Here is a 24,046-nt window from a genome sequence, read left to right as displayed (position 1 = left end):
AGCTTCAGGACCCGCAGATAATTATTCACTTCCAATCCCGGTAATTAAAGGCCCTAATGGCTCCACAGAGGACCGACAACCTAGTTACTCCCGCGGTCTCCGCCCCTACCCGGGTTCAGCGTGGGCGCACGAGCTTCCCGGGCGCCAGCTTGGCCAGAGTCCCGGACTGCCGGGTGCTGCGCACCCCGAAGACAGTGGAGGAGTGGGGGTGTGTGTTGGGGGGGGCGGGGGGCGGGGTGGCCGGCAGGCTTGCGCCGGGCTCTGGCGCCCCCTGGTGGCCTCGGGTTTAGTGGAGGGTTGGCAGTGGCTTCCAGCCTTGCGGCCCTCCTTGGCCTAGACCCCCTGGCTCCTGGATTCCCCGAAAGCTTCCTGGAAGTCTCCAGGCTGTAGGTCTGATGCCTCTAACCCACAGTCGAATAGCTACCAAGGCCAAAAACACAGATTTGGGGCACAGTTTACCTGCTTTCTTTTCTTTAGTGCTTGCTGTGTCACCAGGGGCAAGTGATTTGAGCTGAGTGTTTCCTCATCTGTAAAATGGGAATAAGGGAGGAACTTCCTTCATAGGATTGTAGTGAAAATTAAATAAGTGCTCAATCAATGCTGCTGCTATTTATTATTATTGTTGTTGTTTATTATTAGTAGTAATTTCCAAGGCACAGATCTGATTATGTGCCATGTCTCTCTCCGGCTCTAAATCATCCATGGCTCCTATTACCTTATGAATAAAATTCAGACACCTCAGCCTGTCATTCCAAGCCCCTTCACAGTCTCAACTGAAAAGACCTCATCTCATGACAATATCCACCAAATACCCTGCACTCTGGCCCCACCAGACTTCTTTTTGTCCTTGTTTCATGTTTCCAGACCTTTGCTTATGCTAGTCACACTCTGATATTCGCTTTCCACTGGGCAAACTCCTACACATCCTTTAAAACCACCTGAAATGTCACCTCTGCCTGAAGTCTGCCCCAGTTTTCTGGGGACATCAAGCTTCTAAGGGGGAGCAGGCTCCTCCTTTACAGTACAGTTACTCGTTAATTTGTGTTATACCCCAAGAAACTTTTTAGTTTTTAATTAATATTTTTATTTTTTAATTGGCTTTTTTATAAGGAAAGATTTTATTTATTTATTTTAGACAGAGGAGAAGTGAGGGAGAGAGGGAGAGAAACATCAATGTGTTGTGGTCTCTTATGCGCCCTCTGCTGGGGACCTGGCCTGCAACCCAGGCATGTGCCCTGACTGGGAATCCAACCAGCGACCTTTTGGTTTGCAAGCCAGCACTCAATCCACTGAGCCACACCAGCCAGGGCATATGCATATATATGCATATGTATGCATATATATAAAAGATTTTATTTATTTAGAGACAGGGGAAGGGAGGAAGAGAGGGAGAGAAACATCAATGTGTGGTTGCCTCTCACCACCCCCTACTGGGGACCTGGCCTGCAACCTAGGCATGTGTCCTGACTGGGAATTGAACCTGCAACCCTTTGGTTCGCAGGCCAGCACTCAATTTACTTAGCCAAACCAGCCAGGGTTTATTTTGATTTTCTTAATCTCCAAGTGCTATATTTTCTCAGCTACTGACTTAGTTGTCTCTCAATTTTCCATTACTCAAACGTGTTTGAACCTCCACCCAAAACTTGTAAGCATGACAGGGTAATAACACCTAACAGTTATTGAACCCTTACTGTATGCTGGTGCTGTTCTGAGGGCTTTACATCGTTACATGAAGGGGCAGCAAGGCGTAGGCTCACACACCAGACTGCTTGGATTCTAGTCCATTTGCTCGCCATGTAAGTTCAGGCTAACCACTTCATCCTGGTTTCTGTACCTGTAAAATGGGGGTGGTGAAAAGCCATGTAAGTTCAGGCTAACCACTTCATCCTGGTTTCTGTACCTGTAAAATGGGGGTGGTGAAATCGGCCCTACTTCTCAGAGTTGTCATGAGAAGCAAAACACACAGTAAGTGCTCAGTAAGTGTTACCTGTTACTCTTCTTCCTTTTTTTTACCTGTTATTCTCAAAATCCTTCATAACACATTTTGAGATGGGGACTGGCATTTCTTCAGTTTTACAGACAAGGAAACCAAAGCACAGGGAGGTGAAGTGACTTGCGGACAGTCACTGAGCTTGAAAATGACAGAGTGGGAATTGGAACCCAAGTATGCACATTAAATCCATTAATTTCCAGGTCCAAGCAAGATTACAAGTTGCTTTATGAGTCGAGGCTTGCTAGGCAAATGAAAGACCTCTCCCTGGCCTTCTGCAGCTCAGGGACCAAGACCACCAGTCCTATCTCCCTTCAGGTCCTGACCTGATGTAGCAGGAAGAAAAAACAGCCCACTTAATATCCCACCAAAGGCAGCCATTCTGGTATTCTGAGCGAGGGGCGTGGTTTATCTCAAAGAGAGGGCTATTGGTGTGTGGCTTTTGCTAGGGCAGTAAGTACCTGGAAGAGGAGACAGCGAGGTACTTAGGAATACAAACTTTGGTAGCCAATAGACCTGGGTTGTAGCCTCAGCTCTGCCCCTTCCTGTGTGACTATGGGCTTGTTACTCACCTTCTCTGAACATTGGCTTGAGGGTCAATATAAGGGTCTGTGAAAGGAACTTGGCCATGGGCTGATATGCAGCGCATCTTGGTTACTATTAAGGTGCAGGTGAAACTCAGAGGGAGTTTAAACTGCTTCTTGGGAGGAAGTATTTGGGAATTTGGGGGTCTGCAGAACAAGGTAGAAGAAAGAATTTAGGGAGGGTGGATGAGAGGCCCCATAAATGATGGAGGGGATGAAGAGAGGAGTTGGCAATGCCACCTTTTGAGGCAGGGCTCTCAAATCCTCCATTTGACACCACGCAAGGAGCTGGCAAGACCTTCCCAGTCTCCACGCCTTCAGCCAAATTCGCTCACGCATGGCACCTGGGCCTCAGGCTGGTGCACACAGGCCCCCGTTTCTCCTCCACATGTACCAAGGGAGGAGGGCCCCTGAAGGGATCCGCCCCTTCCTATGGTTCACCTCCCCGCAGTCCCTCTCAGCCTGTGGCCTGGGCTGGGTGTTTGTGGCTGAGGGCGATTTCAGTTCCTCCGTGGGGCTGGCTGGCCCTAGCCACTTTTGGGGTGGAACAGCCACTGTGAGAGGATGCGCTGCCCCAGACCCCAGCTTGGAGCACTGCCTTTCCCTGCTGGTGGCTGAATGAAGTGGGGGGTCACTGGAAAGGGTGGGGAGGCCGAGGTCCGGATGCAAGCTGACAGGTCCTGCGGGCACCTTCCTGGAAGGAACGGGCTCGGGCCCCGAGTCGTGCATGTCCCCGTCACCCAGTACCTACTGTCTGCCAGGCACTGTGCCAGGCACTGGAGATGCCACAGAGAACAAAGTAGACAAAGTTGCCTGCACTCTCAGACCCACCTTCTCCCTGGTGGTGGGGGCGGGGGCATCACAGGTTAGGCACAGAGTCTTCAAATCCAGTTACACTGCCTACAGTTGACCTGCACCGGTCTTTGGCCTATTTCACCGTCTGCACCTTTGCCGGGGGGGGGGGGGGGGNGGGGGGGGGGGGGGGGGCTCTCCTCCTCCGAGCCTTCCACAGGTCCCCCTGCTCCCACCTCTCTCCTCCGTTTGCTCTCTCTGCTCCAGCCACGCCGACTTCCTTGACATGCTTCTTGCCTCTGAGCTTTTACCCTTGCCAGTCCCTGTGCTAGGAATGCATGCCCTCTGTATATTTGCCTGCTTTTGGCCCTTATATCCTCAGGTTTTTACTCAAAAGCTACCTTCTCTGTGGCCTTCCTAGTGAAAACGGCCAATCCATCGTTCTCATTCACAATGCATGCGCTCTGCCCCTGTTTATTTTTCTCCCCGATTCCCAATGTCATCTAATGCACTGCATGAGTGTTGCTTCCTTATTTTCCCCCGCTGGTGAGGGAGGGCAGGAACACTTGGCTGTCATTAAAAAAAATTATTGAGGTGAAATTCACATGTCATAAAATTGACCATTTTTGCCCTGGATGGTGTGACTTAGTGGATTGAGTGCTGGCCTGTAAACCAAGGTGTCACAGGTTCAATTCCCAGATGGGGCATGTGCCTGGGTTGTGGGCCAGGTCCCCAGTAGGGGGCGTGCAAGAGGCAACTACACATTGATGTTTCTCTCCCTCTCTTTCTCCTTCCTTTCCCCTCTCTAAAAATAAATAAATAAAATCTAAAAATGAATGAATAAAATCTTTTTTAAAAACTGACCATTTTGAAATGAATTCACAATGCTCTATGCAACCTCCATCTGTATCTAGTTCCAAAAAGCCTTTTCATCAGCTAAAAGTAAAACCTCCTACCCATTAAGCACTCACTTCCCATTTCCCCCTCCCTCTAGTGCCGGGCAACTGACAGTCAACTGTCTGTATCTAAGGACTTACCTGTTCTGGACATTTCATATAAATGGAATCATACAATACGCAGTCTTTGCGTCTGGCTCCCCTCACTCAGCATCACGTTTTGGAGATTCATCCACACTGCAGCCGGTGTCGGAGCTTCGTTCCTTTTTATGACCGAGTCGTATCCCATTGCATGGGTGCACCATGTTTTATTTCTACACTCGTCCATGGACGGGGATCTGTTTTCACCTTTTGTGTATTGCAAGTAGTGCTGCTATGAAAATGTGCTTGTCTGTCTTTCTAACTTGTATTCTGGCCCTGGCTGGGTAGCTCCCTTGGTTAGAGCATCAGCCCGATATGCCATAATTGTGTATCTGAAAAGGCTTTTGAGCAAGAGAGTGCTGTAACTTGATTTAAGTTTTACTAGGGTTCCTCTATGGAGATTGGATTTGGGGGTTTGGGAGTTGGGATGGCCGAAAGGAGACCTGAGTGAAGGTTACGGCAGCCCACCTGGTGAGATGTGACCAGCAGCCTGCGATGGGGAAGCCGCCGTGGAAATGGAGAAGTGACAGACTCGAGACACGATTTTGAGGTAACAACACCAGGACCAGGTAACGAAGCCACAACCCAGTTCTGGTTCTCAGATTCCTATGAATCACTGTCTCTTTTCTGCTATTCTAGCCACAAAGATGCCTGGCTATTCACAGTAGCCAAAAGGCGAAACCAACCTAATGCTCATGGATGGATGCTAGGATAGACAAAAGCATGGTCCATCCACGCAACGGAACAGTACTCGGCCTACTATTCCTGCACTTGCTCATTCGGCTCCAGCCCTGCTGGCCTCTTCTTCATTCAGACAAGCCTAGGATGGGCCCATCTCAGGATCTCTACACTGGCTGTTCCCTCTGCCCGGGAGACCCCCAGGCACCTCTGCAGCTCCCTCCTCCAGTTCCTTCAGGTCCTCACTGCTCAGAGAAGCTTCCTCTGACCAGCCACCTTGTCTGAAATGGCATTCACAACCGTTTCCACCCCATGGGCGGCGAATCGTCTTCCTGGCATGAACTGCTTATAGAGCTCATTTTATTTGTGCTGTTTGTTGATTGATTTAGCCACAGTGCCTGGCACACAGTAGGCACTTAGTGAGAGGCTGCAGAATGAAAACATGGTGCTGACCAGTCTGATTGGTCTCCTGCCCTCAGGGCAGGACTGGGCACTGACTGAGCCCTGGAGGAGGCCAGGTGGAGGAAGAGCAAGAGCCAGGTGGAGTAAGAGCCGGAAGTAAACGCAGGTCTAGGGAGGTGGACTGTGTTGCTTCGTGCAGAACAAAAAGGACGGCAATTGCCGTTTCCTGAGGTCACCTACTGTGTGCCATGACCTTTGCGTTCCTCGACTGCCTTTATTTTACACATAAGGAAACTGACGCCTAGAGAAGTGAAGCCATTTCTCCAAGGCCCTCCAGAACTTTCCTTCTTCCCCTGGGGCAAGAGCTCGGGTTGCAGTCCTCTACTGACTTTGTCAGATCGCCCGAAATGTCCTGTATTCGGTTTTTTCTTTTTCCAATAAAGCACAAATTTTCAGCACGTGTAGTTATTTTTCAATTGAGTTGGGCGTTAAATTTCTTAAGTCTGACAAACCCTCGCCGGGGAAGGGCTCAGACGCTGGTCCTAGGCCTTTAGGTCCCCGCTGTTTCCTTCGGGCGAATCTGCCTGCTGTCCTTAGCCCTGGAAACCTGCTGACTCTCGGGGACCCCGTCCTCATTCCTGGGATCCGTCACTCAAGATTGCGAACCGGTCGCGGTCCCCTTAAGAGTGGTTTCGGGGCGGGGCCCACAGGGGTGGGGAGAATCTGCGGGCGGGCCGGGCCGAGCGGCCAATCCGGGGGTGGGACCAGCGTGGGCGCTAAAGAGGCGCGCCCGCGGGTCCCCGGCTGTCCCGCCGCCCCACCTCCTTCTAACCGAGCTCCGGCCTCCCGCGGCTGCGCTGGCCAAGCCGCCGGGGAGACAAAGCGCTGCTGCCGCCACTGCTAGTGCGGATCCCGGGCCATGGCCCGGCTGCCCCCCGGCCCAGCGCCATCCGTCCCGCAGGCTCCGCCCTAGGCCACGCCGCGAGGTAAGGTCCGCCCGGCGGGGAGCGCTGCGAGGGGACGCGGGCCGGGGTTCCGGCCGCCCTGGGCCTGGGGTCTCGCGGCCGGCGGGAGAAACCTCTTCTGGGGAGCTACCTGTTTGCGACTCCACGTCAGCAGTGATTTTCCCGTTAAGGACTCCGGCGGTCCGGGGCGAACTTGGCAGATGAACTGCCCCTCCCCCGCCCCATAAGGGGCCTCTGCGGCTGGAACTCTGGAGATAAGTCCTCCACTTGGCATCCACATTTTGTTGTTTGGGGCTTTAACTCTCCCCAGGAAACTCAACAGCTCCCCACAGGACACACAAAGGGACAGAGGGCTGCTAGGAGCGGGGCCGACCTGGAGATCCAGACTTTACAAGGAGCGTGGGGCTGCCTCCACCCCCAGTGGTGTCGGGGAGCGCCCCGGAGGGGCCCCTGCTTTTCATCCCTGTGCTTGCCACACCCTCTCCCCCATGCCCACTGTTTAGGGACACTTGTAGCAGCTGGATTCAACCCCAGGACCTGTGCTGTGGTTTCTTTCCTGGAACTGAGTGCCAAAATTCCATGTCAGTTTCTTCAGAATCCCCCATTCTGGGCCAGCTGTGTCCCTGGAGACCTGGAGCTAATTATTTGCCTTTTTTGGATAGCTTTCCTGAGTGCTCACTACCTGCTAAGCGTTTTGCAAAATAGCTTTTCAGGATTAACTTATTCAACCTTTCCCAGAGGGGTGCATGTTAAGGTTCTCATTTTAGAGGTGAGGCGGTATTTTTGGTGCCTTTCCCATAGTTGGCCATGGGGCTCTCCTCATTTTAGCTCATTGGATCCTCTCTACATCTCATTTGACAGATGAGGAAACTGAGGCTTGGAAAAGGGAAGTGACCTGCCCAGGGCCCTCCACCCTGGACTGGTGGAGAGCGAGGCCTTGGGACCAGGGAGCTGTGGTGTTAGTGGGGTGGGGGCCTACAGTCTTCTGCGTGGCCTCCCGCTGTTAGTCAGTAGCAGCGCCAGTCACAGTGGACTCTGGACTTGTTAGAAGCAACTTGAATGGGGGAAATAGGGCAGGGACAGGCCCTCCCAGAGGCCCGAGCCCCTGCTCCGCCCCCTTCTGCCCTGCCCCCTTCTCCTTGCTGAGGCTGGAAGCAGCTGGAGCCATGGACAGAACTGGTTCCTGTGTCACTGGTGACCTAGGACCCAGCCAGCCCAGATTTGGCTAGGGAGGGGAGGAGGGCTGCTGAGTGTGAGGGGAATCGCTCTTTCTTTGGCCTTAATGGGGTGGGGCCACCCCAGGATTGGACCCTTTGGGCCACTTGTCTGGAGCGTGCAATTCTGGGCACAGCATTGTACCCTTAGGCAAGTTACCTAATCTCTCTGTGTCTGGGTTTCCGCATCTTTTAACACAGGACCGGGACACACACACCTTCTGGAGGAGGTGTTGAGAGGTTTAAGACAACTGTTTGACTCATTCTACAGGTATCTGAGCACCAGCTACACTACGACTCCGGGATGGAATTGAGGCAAAAAAACCTCTGCCCTCCCGGAACAGGCGAACGCAACCCAGGTAATTTCAGGCTGGGGTGCCCTAGAGGACCTGGGGGAGTCTCGTGTCGAGGGTGGTTGGGGATACTCCTCTGAGAGGGAGCAGCCAGGGCAGAGGCCCCAGGCAGGATGTGCCTGCCCTGTTTGAGGAGCAGCAGCGAAGGCTGGCTGACTGAGGCTGAGTGACCGGGGAGGGGAGACCGAATTCTGTAATGAGAGGAGGAGGCACCGTGCAGGGCTGTGGACGCATTTGGGTTTAAACAGGATCTTTCTGTGGGGGATGCATTTTAGTGGGGCCGGGGGAGGGGCCTTGGGAGGAGTGTGGCTCTAACCCTGAAGAACACGAGGGGCTGGGGTGGAGGCCCAGGGACCAGGGAAGAGGCCACTGGAGCCATCCAGTTGAGCAATGATGGGGGGACCTAGAATGGGGAGGTGACAGTGGGTAGAGATTAGGCCACTGATTTGGAAGAGGTCGGAGGGAGATCAGTTGGATTTGATCAGTGGTCAGAGGAGGTGAGGGGAGACGCCAAGGGCCATCTGCTGAGACAGAGCACTGAGCTAGACGTCTGGGGAGGCCGAGTGGCAACAGCGCCACGGCTGAGCAGGTCCTGCGTGCCTGGCACCATGCTTAGCGCCTTCTGTGTAATTAATTCACTATGACATTGTCACAACACTGACTTAGGTGCTTTTATGATCCTACTTTACAGATGTGGAAATAGAGGCCCAGAGAGGCTTAATGCTTGCCTGAGGTCACACAGCCTGGACACTACAGAGCTGACATTTGAACCCAAAGAAGAGCAAGCCAAGAGCAGACCGGGCAGAGGGCGGGGAGGTGAGCGGTGGCCTGAGAGGTAGGAGGGAAACGGGGCAGGCAGTGTGGGCGTTTCCTGTGAGGAGTGGGGCTGGGGTAGGCAGGCAGTTGTTGGGCTCTGGGGGAAAGGCACGAGTCTCATTTAGCAGAGGGAGAAACTGAGGCTCAGAGAAGGGCAGCCTGTCCGAAGTCACAGGTCAGGGAGGCAGAACAGGGACTAAGACCCTGCCATGAAATCAGTGTGTGGTGCCTCTTCTAGGAAGCCATCCTTGATGGCCTAGGCAGGTGAGATGAGGTGAATTCAGTTGGGAACCATCACCCGTCCACCCTGGGTCAGGCTGAGCTCCCACCCGTATACCACATTCCTCCAGGCCCTGAGCAAGGTGCCACGTGGGCTGGGGAATGAATGTTTGCTGAGCACCTGCGGCATTCCAGGGACTTCACATATTTTATCTTTTGAAAAACGTACCTACTGTCCCATATAGAGTGAGGCTGTGAGGCAGGAGCACAAGGTGGGTCCTCACAGTGGCCGTGGAGAATCCCAAGGGAAGGTGTGGTCATGTTAGGGGCCCACTTATCCCCTCCCGATAAATCCTACCTGGCCTCTGTTGCCCCATCATGTGCTCCTTGGGGAAAGTGGAAAAAATCACTGAGCCAAGTGCATAGATCCCTCTACTCTGAGTACCCGATGCTCTTTGCCCACCTCCTCCCTGTAACTGCGGGCTGAGCTCTGGGCCCCTTTTCTGGATTATTTCACCACAGCCTTTTCAGTCTGTCTGGCCGCACCTGCCACCTTGCCCCTTCCCCCTTCTGCTCCAACCTCACTGGCCTCCTGGCTGGTCGTCCCGCACGGCAGCAGCTTCCCACTTCAGGGTCTCTGTGCTTGCTGCTCCCTCTGCCTGGCACATCCCAGGGGCTCTCCCTCCCTCACCTCCTTCAGGTCTCTGTTCAAATGTCACCTTCTCAGTATAGCTGTTCCTGACCCCCCCCCCCACCCTGTTAAAATCAAACACTCCTGACTCCCTTCTCCATATTAGCTACCCTCCAGCACTGAAGACTGGACATCAGGCAGACGCATTTTTGTCCCTTTGTTACTTGTCTGTCCCCTTCACTGGCCACTAGCATCAGCGACAGCATCACTGGCAGCAGCGACCCTCTCCGTCTTGTTTACTGCTGGTGTCTAGTGTCTGGGACAGTGCCTGGCACCCAGTGGGTGCTTCATCGTTGGATGAATGAAGTCCCTATAACCCTTTGAAATAGGTTCTGTTCATGTTGTCATTTCACGGACAGGCAGATCCAAGCTGAGTTATGAAACTAGAGCCGGGACCTGAAAGGGATGATGAAAGGTCGGCCCACCTGGTCCCCAGGAATGATGGACACGGCAGGGCCTGAAGTGAGGTCTGGGTTTGAATTTCATCTCCACCCAACTCGCTTTGTGGCCTGGGGCGCGTGACTAGCCTCTGCTTTGTTTCCTCATCTGTCAAATGGGGGTCAGGCTACTTCCTGCCAACTAAGGTTCGTTGCAAGATGAGTTAAGATACATAAAATGCTTGGCACGCAGGAATCCCCAACATTGTTTTGGGGAGAAGGGTGCAGGAGGTTACCCGTCCTGGCTCTGCTCCTGAAGAGCTGTGTGAGCCTGAGCAGGTCGTTTCCGCTCTTTGAGCCTCAGTTTCCTTATTTGTGAAGGTGGGGTGTTGAGTTCTGTGATGCCCAAGGGTGGCTGGAAGGTCAGGGTGAGGCGCTGGGTGACCTGGTGGTGGTGGCCACGTGAGTGACAGCTGGGCTGGGGTGGGACAGGCCCTGAGCTCCCTGCAGACCCATCCTCGCCGCCATGAAGCTGAACGAGCGCAGCCTGGCCTTCTATGCCACCTGTGACGCCCCGGTGGACAACGCGGGCTTCCTGTACAAGAAGGGCGGCCGGCACGCGGCCTACCACCGGCGCTGGTTCGTGCTGCGTGGCAACATGCTCTTCTACTTCGAGGATCCGGCCAGCCGTGAGCCCGTGGGCGTCATCATCCTGGAAGGCTGCACTGTGGAGCTCGTGGAGGCTGCTGAGGAGTTCACCTTTGCTGTGCGCTTCGCAGGGGCCCGGGTCCGCACCTATGTTCTGGCTGCCGAGAGCCAAGCTGCCATGGAGGGCTGGGTGAAGGCGCTGTCTCGGGCCAGCTTTGACTACCTGCGGCTGGTGGTGCGCGAGCTGGAGCAGCAGCTGGCCGCCATGCGGGCTGGGGGTGGCCCACCCCCACCACACCGGCCCCGCGCCCTCCTGCCCAAGGAGAACGGCTGTGCGGTCTGGAGCACCGAGCTGCCTGCTGCCTCCACAGGTACCTCCACCCAGGCCCAGCCTGGCCCTGAGCCCCCACCGCTGCCACCCCGCCGGCGGGCCTCGGCGCCCAATGGGCCTCTCGACTCAGCCTCCTTTGCTCAGCTGCACGAGTGGTACGGACGGGAGGTCAGGGCCCTGAGGAGCCAGTGGCTCAGAAGCCGGGCTCAGCCCTGAGAGGGTGGGGGGAGGGCCTGTGCTGAGGGGCAGGGGTCCTGGTTCTGGAGGGACTCTCGTCCTAGGCCCTGCTCTGACGGGCCCAGCCCTGAGAGACTGGGGGCCTGGGCCCAAGGGAAACCTTGGTCAAGTCCTAAGGAAAACAGGCCCCTGTGTGGCCTACTTTCAGGGGACTTAAGCTCTAAGAAGATACTGGACTCGGAGGGGTGCTTTAGGACTCAGAGGAGGCCATAGTACCTCTAGGAAGAACTGGGGGCCTGGCTGAGCCTCAGGAAGCTTGAGGGCTGGAGCTCCAGCCCCAGGCCCAGCCTGGGTCACCCACTAAAGGCCTGTTGCTGGCATCAGGTCCTGGCTGCAGCGACTGCGACCTGATGAGGATATGTGGCCCAAAGGCAGATGCCCTGTCAGGCCTGGTCCCTGACGGGGCTTCCACACAGACAGAGGGAAGGCTCGGGTGTGCCACACTCCTGGGTGAGACCTCCTTTTCCTCCTGAAGCGGCAGTTGAGGAGGTGGCGGAAGGTATTAATGCCTAACCAGTATGATGAGGTTGCCTGGTCCCCAGGGCTCCTGGCTGGAGTGGGGCCCAGGCAGGACTTTGCCCTGGGCCTTGGCCAGGCCTCGAGGTGGCACTCCTGGTGCAGTAGCGACCCTCCAGCCTCTGTTCCTGTGGTGGCTCTCACACGCTCTCCTGACAGTCCTCAGCCACGCCCTCAGTCTCCCGCTCCCTGGGACTAGACTAGCTCCTTGTGGGAGCTCTTCTGACCTGGTTCAGCCTGGCCGGGCAGCCGTGGCCTGAGCTGCCTTTCCAGCAGGTTTTACTAGGGAGGGGTGGCCACCAGCTGACTCACCGCCCAGAGAGGGCCAGGTACTGATCTGTGGGGCTAAGAAGCAGTCGTGAAGCTGTGTTTGGCTTCTGGGACTCCCTGCACCCCTGGTTTTCCGATGAATGGTGAGGCCATTTTTCTCATCTCCACAGTGGCTGCTCTTCCTCCGGGGAGACTCTGGGGGCTGGGTCATGTTTACAGTCTTCAGTGCCCCGTGCTGGGGACTCTCTGAGGACACCTCCCCCCAACTTTTATTCTCCAGCAGACGACCCCTCCTGGTGACAAACTTGGCCCGAGACCCCTTCTTGCCGTCTTTGAGAGACCCTGGGGCCCAGGGGACAAGCGGGGGTGCTATCTGCCTGCAGGCACCGGCTCACCGCTGGCTCAGGTGACTGGCTCCTGTTTTAATTTAATTTTTGGTACTGAGGTGTTTTTGTTTTTAAGCAACAAACAAAGCTTGGCATTTTTACGACTTCCGTTTCTTGTTGGCTGCTGGAAAGGGACAGGGTGTCAGGCTCTCAGCCTGGCTGGGGTGGGGGCGGGAGAGCACGGTTTGCACGCCCCAGGGACAGGGCCCGGAATCTTGGCTGGAGAGAGGCATCTCAAGAATCTCCCCGGGTTCTCTGCCTTTTCCAGGCCAGCCCTGACCAGGGCAGGTGCCTGTGGCGCCTTGGTGTGCTCCTGTCCCTGTTTCCCAAGTCCCGAGTGGTGGTGGTGGGGGGTGTGGCTCTCTCTTGTCCTCAGGCCCTGGGTCACCAGGGGTATCCGGAGCTGGCCAGACTTGGCTGGTGGGCGATGTGGTGGCCCCAGTCCTGGTGTAAGTTTACAAGCTCTAAGGGTACCGTGCCCTGGTCTCCATGGGCGGCTGATGGGAATTACCCCCATTCCTGCTCCCCATCCCCAAAGCACAAGGTGGGGTCAGGCTGCCTTCACAGTTGGGTTCGGGGAGACATATCAGGCAGCTGGGGAAGGGGAATTGTAAAAGGTAAAATAAAATAATCAAACGTTTGTCAAGTAATGGCTGGTTGTGTGATCTTTCCCATCAAAATCCTGGACTGACTTGCCCGGCAGAGCCAGGGACAGGCCCTGCAGGACTAGTGACCAGTGTGCATGCGCACCCTCCACGGCCGCTGGTCTTTCAGGCACTTCCTCACCACCTCTTTTGGGGGGTACTGGCCCCACTTTACAGAGGGGACAGTATCCTCCCCCCTGAGGAAACTGAGGCTCACAGAGGTTAAGACATCTGCCAAGTTCACACAGCCAGAAAGTGTGAGAGCAGGAACGGGACCCGTGGGACCCTGAGCAGGAGGGGTTGGGCCTTGCAGAGCAATACGGGGCAGTGGGGTCGCACGGCTCCTTTCCAGAGGAGAGAGAAGGCAGAGGAAAGGGGGAGGATCAGAAAGTCGGCTGGGCCGAAGGCCTGACTGGTGGGAGGACCGTCAAGGGTGGCAAGTGGAAGAGTCAACAGCTGGCTCGTACTGGTCAGTTCACGGGCTGCCCTGGGGGCCTGTAGTTGGGATTCGGGCACCAACGCTAGTTCAGAGGGAAAGGTCCTGCAACCGCGGGGTGTCCCCATGAGCCTGGGTGGGTGAGGGGGCTCTCCTGCTGTCGCCGTCGCAGACTCACTGGGCTAAGGGGAGATCACAGATGGGAAGGGGCTGGCCCAGGGCCGACCAGCATGGTGGACTAGCAGAGCTTGGGTCACATGCCTTCCTTGTCAACCTGGGGGAGTCATGCACACTGAGGAAAATGGCTTAGGATGGGCGATCTACAGTCCTTGGCCTGCGGAACACGTTCAAGAACGAGAAATGAAAGACAGCAAGGCCTGGGAATCATGCCACTCGTGCACATCCAGGCCGCGCTGACTAATTCCTTCCACCTCTCCTGGGACCACAGCTGACAGGCGGGGGCTGGGGAAGTGGCTCTGCACAGGCTGAGTCAGTGCCTATGGCCCTTGTGACCACCACCACCACAGGGCACAGAATGGGGAAGGAGCAGGCGAGAGACAGCCAGCTCCGAGAGGAGGGTCACCTGCTGGGCTTCGGATTGCTGGACTGTTTCCATGAGTCCAACTGAAACTGAGAGAGGAAGAGGAGCCAGCCGAGACCTGAGTGCTGTGTGTCCACTAGCTAGTGTGCTAGTGTCTCCTCTTGACCCAGGGGGTGTGTTCAGGGCACATGTCTAAGGACTCAAACATCCCAGGAGCATGACCAAGTAGAGAAAACTGTTGTCCCCTCAACAGTCTTTGGGTTCAGAAGGAACACTCTGAGAAGCCATGTGGGGCAGGGGATGAAAACCTGAGAGGGGCCATGAGGCCAGAGGTTATGCGCTGGCTGCCCAACATCCTTCCACCCTAAACAGCGGGTCAAATTCAGCCCTGGCTCAGGGGCTCGGGTGGACCGTTGTTCTGTACACCGAAAGGTTGAGAGTTCGATTCCCAGTCAAGGCACCTACCTAGGTTTCAGGTTTAATCCCTGGTCAGGGCATGTACAGGAGGCAACCGACTGATGTATCTCTTTCTCTTTCCCCTTTCCTCTCTCTGAAATCAATAAAAAATATATCCTTGGAGGAAGAGGACTAAAACAAAACAAACGAACAAAAACCCCTCAATCGGTTGTGCCGCTCCCATTTGACTTGTAGGAATTAGCTAAACTTCCGCTGCCAAAGCATGACTCTGCGACCCAATTTTGGCCAATGCGATGTGAGTGGAAGCAACTTCTTGCTTTCTGAAAGAGACACAAAGAAGAACTCTTCATTGTTTTGAAAAGGTAAAGTTATGCCTGACGCCTGGAGCTATGGCAGCTATCTTGTGATCATGAAATAGGACACTCGAAGAAAAGCATCCTCCAAGTTCAGCACACACCTGAATATATCCTTGAACTTCCGAATCAACCCCACCTCTGGAAGGCCTGTTATTGGCAGGAATAAACTGCCTTGTTTAAAGCTTTCGGGGAGACTTCTTTTGTTATTTGCAGCCATAGGCTTCCTGATGGGTAAGTTTGAGTGATGGCAGCTTCTCCCTCTAAGGAGCGTGGCTGCGGCTGACCAATGTCACTGCTGTTGCTGGCTCAGTGGAGCGGAGATTAGGGCTGCAGTGGGATCCCCTGGAGCAGTAAAGGGGCCTCTCACCCTTTCCCTGGGGCCCTCCCACTCTCCTGTACTAAGAGTGAAAAAATCTGAAAGAGCGGCAAGCACTCTCCTGTCCTTGCTCCCAGCCCTGCGCCTTGTCTGTTCCTAAATGGGGCTGTTTCATCCCACCCTCGCCAATCCCTCTCCAGATCACCTTACTTTACCTCACACAGACTTTGTTATATACACAAGGCCCTGCAATTTGTCCCAATTTCTAAAATTGCCGCATCCCGAACTAAACTTCCAAGGCAGTAAAATAATGAATGGGTCAAGCCCAGCTGCAGATTTTGTACTTTCTGATGGAAGACTTTTCAAAAGGTGGCCCATGAACTGTTTTTGTCTCAGGGTTTCAGCACAGTCGAACGGTCCTGACAGAGGGTTCAGGGCTGTCTTAGCTCCGTCTGCCTGTCCTTGGGGCTGTGACCGTGGCTGCCCTTGTCAGGCGCAGCTCTTGAAAGCCCCTGAGCACTGGGGCCACTGCCCTCTCTTCAGTGTCCAGGGACCCTGTTGCCATTGCTGCTCTGGCTAGGGGCTGCGATAGCCCAGGGCAGCGCACCCAGGCCCCCAGACTGCGCTCCCGGAGAGCAGGGGCCAGTCCTGCTTCCCACACACCTCCCTCCCAGGGCCCACCACAGTGCCCAGCACGGAGCCGCCGACCACTGCATCCTCTGCCCCTCAGCTCCGGTGATCCTTTTCTCCCTGTCTAGCCTCTTGGGCAGGAGTTGGTCCCGAGACACAAGCTAGGCAATCAGAGTCCTGGGAATCCTGAACTGGGGGGAACAGATTAAGGTCTGAGAACCAATGAATCAAGATAGACGGTGCAGTGCCCTGCAGCCCAGCTGAACTTCTTGCCTTGGATTTCTCCAGGTTTCCCCTGGATCTGCCCCCTCCCCCATAAACTTGTTCGCACACCTTTAAGGAGATCATGAGTTCTTTCAACCCACCAGTTCCTGATTATGCCAAGAGACCGAGTGGGTATCGTTCCTGTTCTCACATTCCATCAGCATCCTGCCCAGGGCCTCACACACCCAGTGGGGCCAAAGACGATGAGATGAATCAGTATTGCCTCCGATATACTGAGGCCTGTGGTGTCTCATCAATTGAGATACTTCTTAAAAATGCAGATCCCTGGGCCCAGGCTCCAGGAATTCTGGGTCAGTAGTTTGGGGCAGGGCCTGGGAAGCTACATTTTGAGTAGGAAACGAGGGACTTTAGGAGGCCAGATTAAGAAATGCTCATTTAGCCTTGGCTGGTGTGGCTCAGTGGGTTGATTCCCAGTTGGGGTATGTGCCCAGGTTGTGCGAGAAGCAACCAATCAATGTTTCTCTTCCTCATCCCCTCTCCCCTCTCTAAAACAATACAACCTTAAAAACACACCTCATTTAATCTTCAAAGACACTCATTAGGCAGTGTGGTTGTACTTAATCAGCTCCTGGTGTCCACGACCTCATATAGTCCCCTCCCACACTGTGTGGCCTGGCGGATGCTGTGAAGTGACTGGGTCCCAGAAGACACCGAGGCCTCTGCCTCACCCACTCTCAGCTGCCATGTTGTGAGGACCCTCAAGCGCCCCCCTGGGGAGGCCCACTCGCACAGCCAGCAGCCCGTACCGGTTTGCCAGCCACGAGAGGGGGCCATCTTGGAGGCGAATCCTCCGGCCCTAGAAATGGCCTCTGCCCTAGCTGATGGCTTCACCACAGGAGAGACCCAGGAGCCCGAAATATCCGGTGAAGCCACTCCCAAATTGCTGACCCAGAGAGATGTTTATTGTTTTAAGCCACTAGGTTCTAGCATTCTTTGTTATGCAGTCATAGATACCAAACACAGGTAGATACTTTCACGATCATCTCTACTTTATAGTTAAGGAAACTGAGTCTCACTGAAGGGCCCCAGATTTCCTGATAGTGGAGTCAAACCCAGGCCAGGCTGAGCTCAAAGCCAGCGCTTTTAACAGCCCTTGGAGGCTGGAGAAGGTCACAGACCATTAAAGAGCTCAATGGTTTTCTCCACGCAGACAGGGCAACCCACCAGAACGAGGAGTTAACCTTGGCTAAGACCCCTCAGGATGGCTCCCTGCCCAGTGCCCCCTGACCCTGGGTCTGGGCAGGTGGCTGCAGCCTCCTGGGCACCTGCAGAGGCAGCCCAGTTTCTGGAGCGACACACATACTGCTCCTTGGTGGTGGAGAGCCTGGCCTTTAGAACAATGCCTAGACAGTCAACCCAGTGGTCATGAGCCACTGAGGTCTGCGTTCCCACTGATAAGGACCTGTGAGAAGGCAGGGCTGCTGACGCAATTTGAGTTGCTTCATTAGGAGGGAAAGGAGGGTGGGGACGTGTGGCGGGTTCTATACAAAGTCCCCGCAAGTGGTGGTGATCTGATCGAAATTCCACCTGGGAAGGTCATGGGGAGAAGTCACAGCCAGGCCTTTGATGTCTTTAGTGAAGGCTTACCTTCGCTTCCAACAAGTCTGCCTGTACATCCAGGTTAATCCGCCTTTGAAATACCAGACATGTTAACCCTCGAGAGAACACCTAACTGTCCTGTGACCCAGTCCCTGCCTGGTGTTTCCCCGCCTCTGTGGAATCTTCCTGACATCCCCTCCTTCATTTCAAATGCATAAAAGAAGCTGCAAAACTGTTATTCTCAGGAGCACGAGAGTTCTTGTTCCCCAGCCCAGGTCGTCAATGTGATATAGACTCATAAAAAATCCTCTATCTACCTCTAGGTTTGACCATTTCTTATGTGGGTGGATGGGAAGTGAGGACCTTGGAAGCCTGAGGTTCAGGGCTAAGGTGGGAACGGGCCCTGCCACCCTCCCCAGGCCACCGCTTCCCCAGGCAGACGAAACCTTCGAACCTCCTAAAAGCACAGGCCTGACCACAGCAGCTCCCTGCCTCACGTGGCTCCTCAGTGCCCTTGGGAGAGATGTGTTTCCCACCACGCCCCAGGGGGCCTCAGGGGCTGGCCTTTGTCCCTCTCCTTCCCTCCACCCTCACCTCACATTCCACCCTTCTCTGGACTTGTTTGCCCATGTTGCCTGCCACTCCTGCCCTCCTCTTTTCTCTTCTCCTCTAACTCCTATTGTCTTTCAGGTGTCAGCTGAGATGTCCCCTCCTCCGAGAAGCCTTCCTGGACCCCATGACCTGGACCCCATGACTCAAGCTCTCACAGCCCCAGTGTTTCCCAGGGGCCGGTGTTTCCCAGGGGAGGACTAAGCACAGAGTAAGTACTCCTGAAATACTAAGCACCTGATGAACAGCTGCCAACCCTAACTCGGCTCTTTTTTTTTTTTTAACAATTTATTTTATTTATTTTGTAAAGATTTTATTTATTTTTTTATCTTTAGAGGGGAAGGAGAAGGAGAGAAACATCAATGTATGGTTGCCTTTCATGGGTCCCCTGCTGGGAGTTGGCCTGCAGGGAACCAGCCTGCAACCCAAGCATGTGCCCTGACTGGGAATCGAACCGCGATCCTCCGGTTTGCAGGCCTGCGCTTATTCCACTGAGCTACGCCAGCCAGGGCTTCCTAACTCGGCTCTTTGCTCTCCCACGTCCTGACACAAACCTGCCGCCTCCTGCAATGCCTGCCCCGTGTTCCCATTCCCCTCCAGTCTCTCCACTCCCTGCTCTCCCACAGTCCCTGGTCCAGAACTCCACATTGCTGTGTTTTTGCTACATTTCCAGCCTCAGATGGCCAGCAGCTATAGGCGCCACGTCAACAACAAGCCGATGGCCCAGAATGGAGCTTTAGTTCTCAGCCCGGAAGGAGCACCTACTTCCACAGGTTCTTAGGCGGCTGGTGTGTATCAGAGGCAGTTCCCCCTCCACTCCTGCCCCCACCTACACCATGGGGCCACATCCTGGGGGGTTCTGACCTTCTCCAGGGCTGTCAACCGAGGTCCAAAGGGCCAGCCTCTGGCTTCACTTGAGTTGTTACAACCACCTTATAAGGAAGGCGCCATTACTCTCATTCCCCACTTTATAGCTTGGAAAACGGAGGCCCAGGGCAGTTTAGACATTGGGCTGAAGTCATATGGCCCCAACAGGGGGAGCTGGGTTTGAAAGGTGGTCTGGCCTAATGTCCTGAACTCGTGGCTCCCATCCTTCTCCCCTCCAGCTCTGACTAAAGGCTGGGCCTGCCTGAAATGTCACTCTTAGTGGCTAGCTGGGGACCTCCAGGGCCAGGGAGGCCTTGCCCCTACTTGCCCCTACCCTCCCCGGCCTGGTGGGGGTTACTCAGGCATCCCAGGGAACCGTCCTGCCAGCTTTGGAGCAATTAGTTATTCTGACCAAAGGGGAGGCAATTAGTCACTCAGTTCCCACCGAGAGGATGTGGGGAAAATCTGGGCAACCTGAAGGTTTCCAGACCCAGAGGAAAGGTCTGTCTTGGGGTACCATGCGGCCTTGGCTCACAATGAGTAATGTCTAATATCACTTCGGGGACTTCAGGGACACTCGTGACATGACTGGTTAAGGAAAAACAAACTTCCTGCAGCTCATGCACAGAGAAGACTCACCCTCACGGGATGAAAGAACCCACCCCCACACGAGCATAGGAATGCCAAGCCCTCACATGCCACACACTGTTCTGTGTGTCTCAAATGCATGATCCTTCCTCACGCTGACTTTCTGAGCTGGCTGCTGCAACACCCCCGTTTTACACATTGGGAAACTGAGGTCCTGGATACACAGCTGAGAAAGGCGAGCTGTGCTGGTCTCAGGAGGCTGGGGCACCTGCCACTCACCCCACGGAGCGGGGCACGCAGCCTGTGGCCACAGCCTGGGTCCAGGGCATGATCTTGACTACTTGGCCCCAGGATCTAACCTGTCTCCATTGGAAAATGGATTCCAATTCTTCCATCCTCCTTGGCTCCAGCCCACAGCACAGCCGCCCACCGAGCTGTCCAAGCGCCCAGACGCGTGGCAAGGGTGGCACAGGTGAGCACCGAGGCAGATCACGGGCAGGTGTCCTGTCCAAAAGTGACAGCCACCCCCTGGCTGACTGTTGTCATGTTGGAATGTTGGTCCGTTGTGGCCCGATCTTAACGGTATTCCAGGGAAGCCGGTGAGTGTAATTTTTATGTAACATTTCCCCAGACTTCAATGGTAGCAAATTAATGTTTTTAAAAAACACCATTGTGTAAAACACTTCTGAGGGCCAGCTGTAAGCCCCAACTTGCACCCCAGCTCCAGGACAAAGCAAGCAGGACACCCAGACATTATTATACAATTCTGTATTGAGCGACGCATTTACAGAACGTGTTCTTTTTTAAATTTTAAACAAAGTTCATCAATCTCTTATAGAAACGGCTGTGTGGGTTTTTGCTGTGTTTTTACCGTTATAGGACGTGACCCTGACAGAGCCGTTCACGGTTCCACCAGCTCTGAGCACGACAGGACCTCCTCCATGTTCGAGAGACTATACTAAGTGCTTAATCAAATCCCGCCACACGAGAGCTGGCTCAGGCTCTCTGAGGATCACGGTCTCCATGTGAGACTGGGCTTCAGTGGCGTGCGGGTCTCAGCGGTAAAAAGTGGTGTGTTCCCCCACGGTTGTCCAAATTGCGACAGGGCGGTGGTGACTAAAAGGAGATGTCTTGTTTGTTCCAGATCTGATGACTCTGAAAATTGGTCACTGTTTCCTATTGTCAAAATATAAAAATACCTTCATCTGGATAAAAATGTATACAGTGGGAAACTCTGCAATGCATAGCCTGGGTGTGTGGAAAAGGAGATTTCCCCGCAGGGTCTGCGTTGTTCTTCACTGCTGGGCACGGAGGCTGTGGCCGGGCCGGGTGCATGAGAGTTGCAAGTTCTGGAACGGCCCCCTGTTGTCCCCTTCCAGTCGCTGGGTTTCACTGGCCAGACCGCAAGACGCTGGTGGCGTCCCTGAAGCCCCCCATCGGCCCCCTCCCCCCCAGCAGTGGACTGGTGCCGATCACAGCCACCTTCTTGTCAGCATTCGGGTTCAGCCGCCGAGGCGCCCCATGCAGCCTTCCCGCAGAGTTTGTAAAAGGATAAGAAAGAAACACGGGACACTCAGTGTGGTGGCCGTTCCATCCGGAATGGGGACTCTCCACCCAGAAACCATGAAGATGCTGGAGGAAAGGCTTTTCTGGGTTGTGGGGGTTGAGTATTTGCTCCCCAAAAGGTTACGTGTTGGAAGGCAGGAGGGTGGATTGGGAGAACTGGGCAGTGGCATTCAGGCTGCAGTGAACTTGGCCTTGTTGCTGGCGCTGCACGCCCGTGGAGCTGCAGATACCTTCCAGAAGCAGCTCCAGGGCCCGTGTGAGAGAGACGGCGAGAAGGGGAGCTGGGGTCTCCGGTGCGATGAATCTCCTTTTTGGCGTCAGGTGCTTGTGAGCTGACTGACGCCATTGTTTTCTTAAAACACAAAAACAGGATGACCACGGCCACAGTCTCGCTCTGGAAAACCAGCAGTGAAACTTCTGCGCTGTGGCCATGACTCAGGGTGGGGCACGGGTCACTCTGGCTCAAGCGCCACCCTCCAATCACCTGCCCCCGTGCCTGGCTTTCCAGAAGATCCGGAAACATGTCTACACAAGGATGAGATGGACGTCCGACCTCTGTGGCCCACGGGTGTCTGACCAGAGGGAGTGCAGGCCGTTCGTTTTGTGCCCCGTCACACACATCTCGGGTGGGACAGCTGGCCACAGCCCATGTCTCTACAACATTTACAACAGCATGGGGTGCTCTGCGTTACCAAGGTTGCAAAACAGACCGCCAGAATGAAACACGGCCTCAGTGGCGTCGAGGTTTCCGTTTAGAGTCTTCTGGACTTTGTCCCCTCAGCACGGTTTCCGGGAGGGCAGCAGCAACGGGCCGTGTCTCACAGACAGACGTGGGGTAAAACCGTGGTTCGAAGGTTATCTAAGTGTTGGTCGGTCTTAAAGAGTGTTTTATGATGGCTTTGAACAATTGTCTTCTTTTAATCTCATCTAGTGGCAAAAACGACACAACTTCAGTGTATACTTCGCAACAGTTGTGACGGCATCCTGATTTTATAACTCTCTGTAATATCAAAACAGCATCGGCTGGGAATAAATTCCAAAGGATCCTTTATTAAAATATCTAAAAGAGGTCTATAAATATTTATTTATTTTTCTAAAAGAGTTTGGAGTTTCCAGGGGAAAATGTGGTGCCTCTTTGCTTCTGCCTTGTGCAGAAAGGAGGACGCCCCCGGGGCAGGGGCACCAAAGAGAGGAGGCGGTGGCATGTGCCCCACCTGCTCACGCACAACTTTCCAGAACCAGGGCCACAACAAAAACTGTAAACGGCAGAACTCGCTGTCCACGTCGTGGTGGCTGAGCTCCCGCTCCGGCGCCCTGCGCTGTCTGGGGGCAGGGCGGGGGGAGGGCGAGGGGGCGGCCCGCCAGGCCCCTTGCCCACCCTCAGAACTCCCACTCCAGCGCCTCCTCCCGGTTGGCAGCCCGCTCCAGCCGGTAGATGATGCTGTTCAGATTGGCCATCTTCTCGTGCCGCCGTTGCAAGTTGGGGTTCACCTTGGCACTGGGGTGCAAGGCCCCAGCCGTGTGGGCCGTAGGGCTGGCACTCGGCACTCTGGCAGGGGGGGCGCCAGGTGGGGATGGGGAGATGGGAGCTGAGGAGGAGGGCACAGGTGACACAGACATCATGAGGCCCGGTGAGGAGGCAGCCGAGGGTGAGTTCAGGGACACCTCTAGACTGCAGCGCGAGGACTCGGAAGCCGACTTAAAACTCAGGGGGTCCGGGTATAGCCGCTCTCCGCCCCTGCTCTCCTGTGGGGGCTGTAGTGGGGGGCAGTCTGGCGTGGTTCCGCTTGGAAGAAGGGGCCCATGGGCCACTTTAGGGAGTCCATCATTGCCTGGAGGGTCGGGGTGTATCTCTTTGGGAGAACTGTGGCCTTTGTCAGGTGCCCCCGAGTCCTGGGGCTGGCTGTCCACCTCTTCCTCAGTGTTGGCCTCAGTCTGCTCCTGCTTAACCCTCACCTGGGTCTGATCCTGGGCGGTGAGGGCTGTGGCGCTCTCCTCGGGGCCCTCCTGAAGCTCCAGTTCCTTCACGGGAGGCTTCTGGTCCTCGGCCTCCGAGTCGGGGCTCTGTGGGGTGGGGTCTGAGTGGGGGTGGCCTGGTGGTAGGATGCCAGGACCCCCACAGGGGTCGAGGTCTGGTTCATCTTGGGTCCCTTCCACCAACATCTCCCGGCGCATCCGGGACCTGGGGCAGAGACGGCGGTGAGCGAGGGGGTGGAGGGGGAACTGGCTAACCCTGGACGCACTTCACAAGGGCATTTTGAACCCACCCACTTCCCTGGGGGCTCACCGGGCACTAAGCTCCCCCACATGCGGCACCTTAGGAAGTCCCCCCGTCTACGGCCATACCACCCTGAACACATCCGATCTCGTCTGATCTCGGAAGCTAAGCAGGGTCGGGCCTGGTTAGTACTTGGATGGAAGTCCCCTCCATAACACTACAAAGTGGGTGCTAGTATCATCCCCACCTCCCAGAGGAGAAAACGAGGCTCAGAGAGGTTGAGTGACTTGCCCAGGTCACACAGCCCGTAAATGGCAGAATGAATACTTGAACTCAGAACTGCTGGATTCCAAAGCTCATGATCTAAACCTGCACTGTCCAGTACAGTAGCTATTGGCCATAGCGGCTCTTGAGCATTTGCAATGCGGCTAGTCCAAGCTAAGATGTGACGTAAGGATAAGATTTTCAAAGCTTCATCCAAAAATAAGAAAAGAAGAGTAAAAGATATCATTAATAAAATGTTTACAT

General features: G+C 54.9%; 2 protein-coding genes across 6 annotated transcripts in view; one reads left to right on the top strand and one right to left on the bottom strand.

The window, feature by feature from the left end:
• Window positions 1–6,278: 6,278 nt before the first annotated feature.
• On the top strand, window positions 6,279–17,210 carry PHETA1 (PH domain containing endocytic trafficking adaptor 1). 5 transcript variants are annotated; one of them, XM_037052091.1, is made up of 5 exons: window positions 6,279–6,469; window positions 7,934–8,021; window positions 8,707–8,850; window positions 10,611–11,348; window positions 17,199–17,210. In XM_037052091.1, exon 4 carries the CDS (start codon window positions 10,645–10,647, stop codon window positions 11,311–11,313), a length of 669 nt encoding a protein of 222 aa, XP_036907986.1. In that variant the 5' UTR covers window positions 6,279–6,469; window positions 7,934–8,021; window positions 8,707–8,850; window positions 10,611–10,644; the 3' UTR covers window positions 11,314–11,348; window positions 17,199–17,210. The 5 variants fall into 5 exon arrangements, with proteins under 5 accessions (XP_036907986.1, XP_036907987.1, XP_036907985.1 ...); XM_037052092.1 differs by lacking the exon at window positions 17,199–17,210 and adding an exon at window positions 10,101–10,325 and having other exon boundaries at window positions 10,611–12,908; XM_037052090.1 differs by lacking the exon at window positions 17,199–17,210 and having other exon boundaries at window positions 10,611–12,908.
• Window positions 17,211–22,095: 4,885 nt separating this feature from the next.
• The window catches only part of CUX2 (cut like homeobox 2), an 84,900-nt gene continuing 82,949 nt past the window's right edge, over window positions 22,096–24,046 (bottom strand). Inside the window, exon 22 of the mRNA XM_037052599.1 lies at window positions 22,096–23,482. Coding sequence (XP_036908494.1) covers window positions 22,681–23,482 — 802 coding nt within the window. The 3' untranslated portion in view covers window positions 22,096–22,680. The remainder of the gene's footprint in view (window positions 23,483–24,046) is intronic.

Source organism: Sturnira hondurensis, unplaced genomic scaffold (genome assembly GCF_014824575.4).
Source record: "Sturnira hondurensis isolate 20B ecotype Veracruz unplaced genomic scaffold, ASM1482457v3 Scaffold0007406, whole genome shotgun sequence".
Lineage (NCBI taxonomy): Eukaryota > Metazoa > Chordata > Mammalia > Chiroptera > Phyllostomidae > Sturnira > Sturnira hondurensis.
The sequence above is the reverse complement of the archived record's forward strand: the minus strand, read 5'-3'. Positions and strand labels throughout refer to the sequence as shown.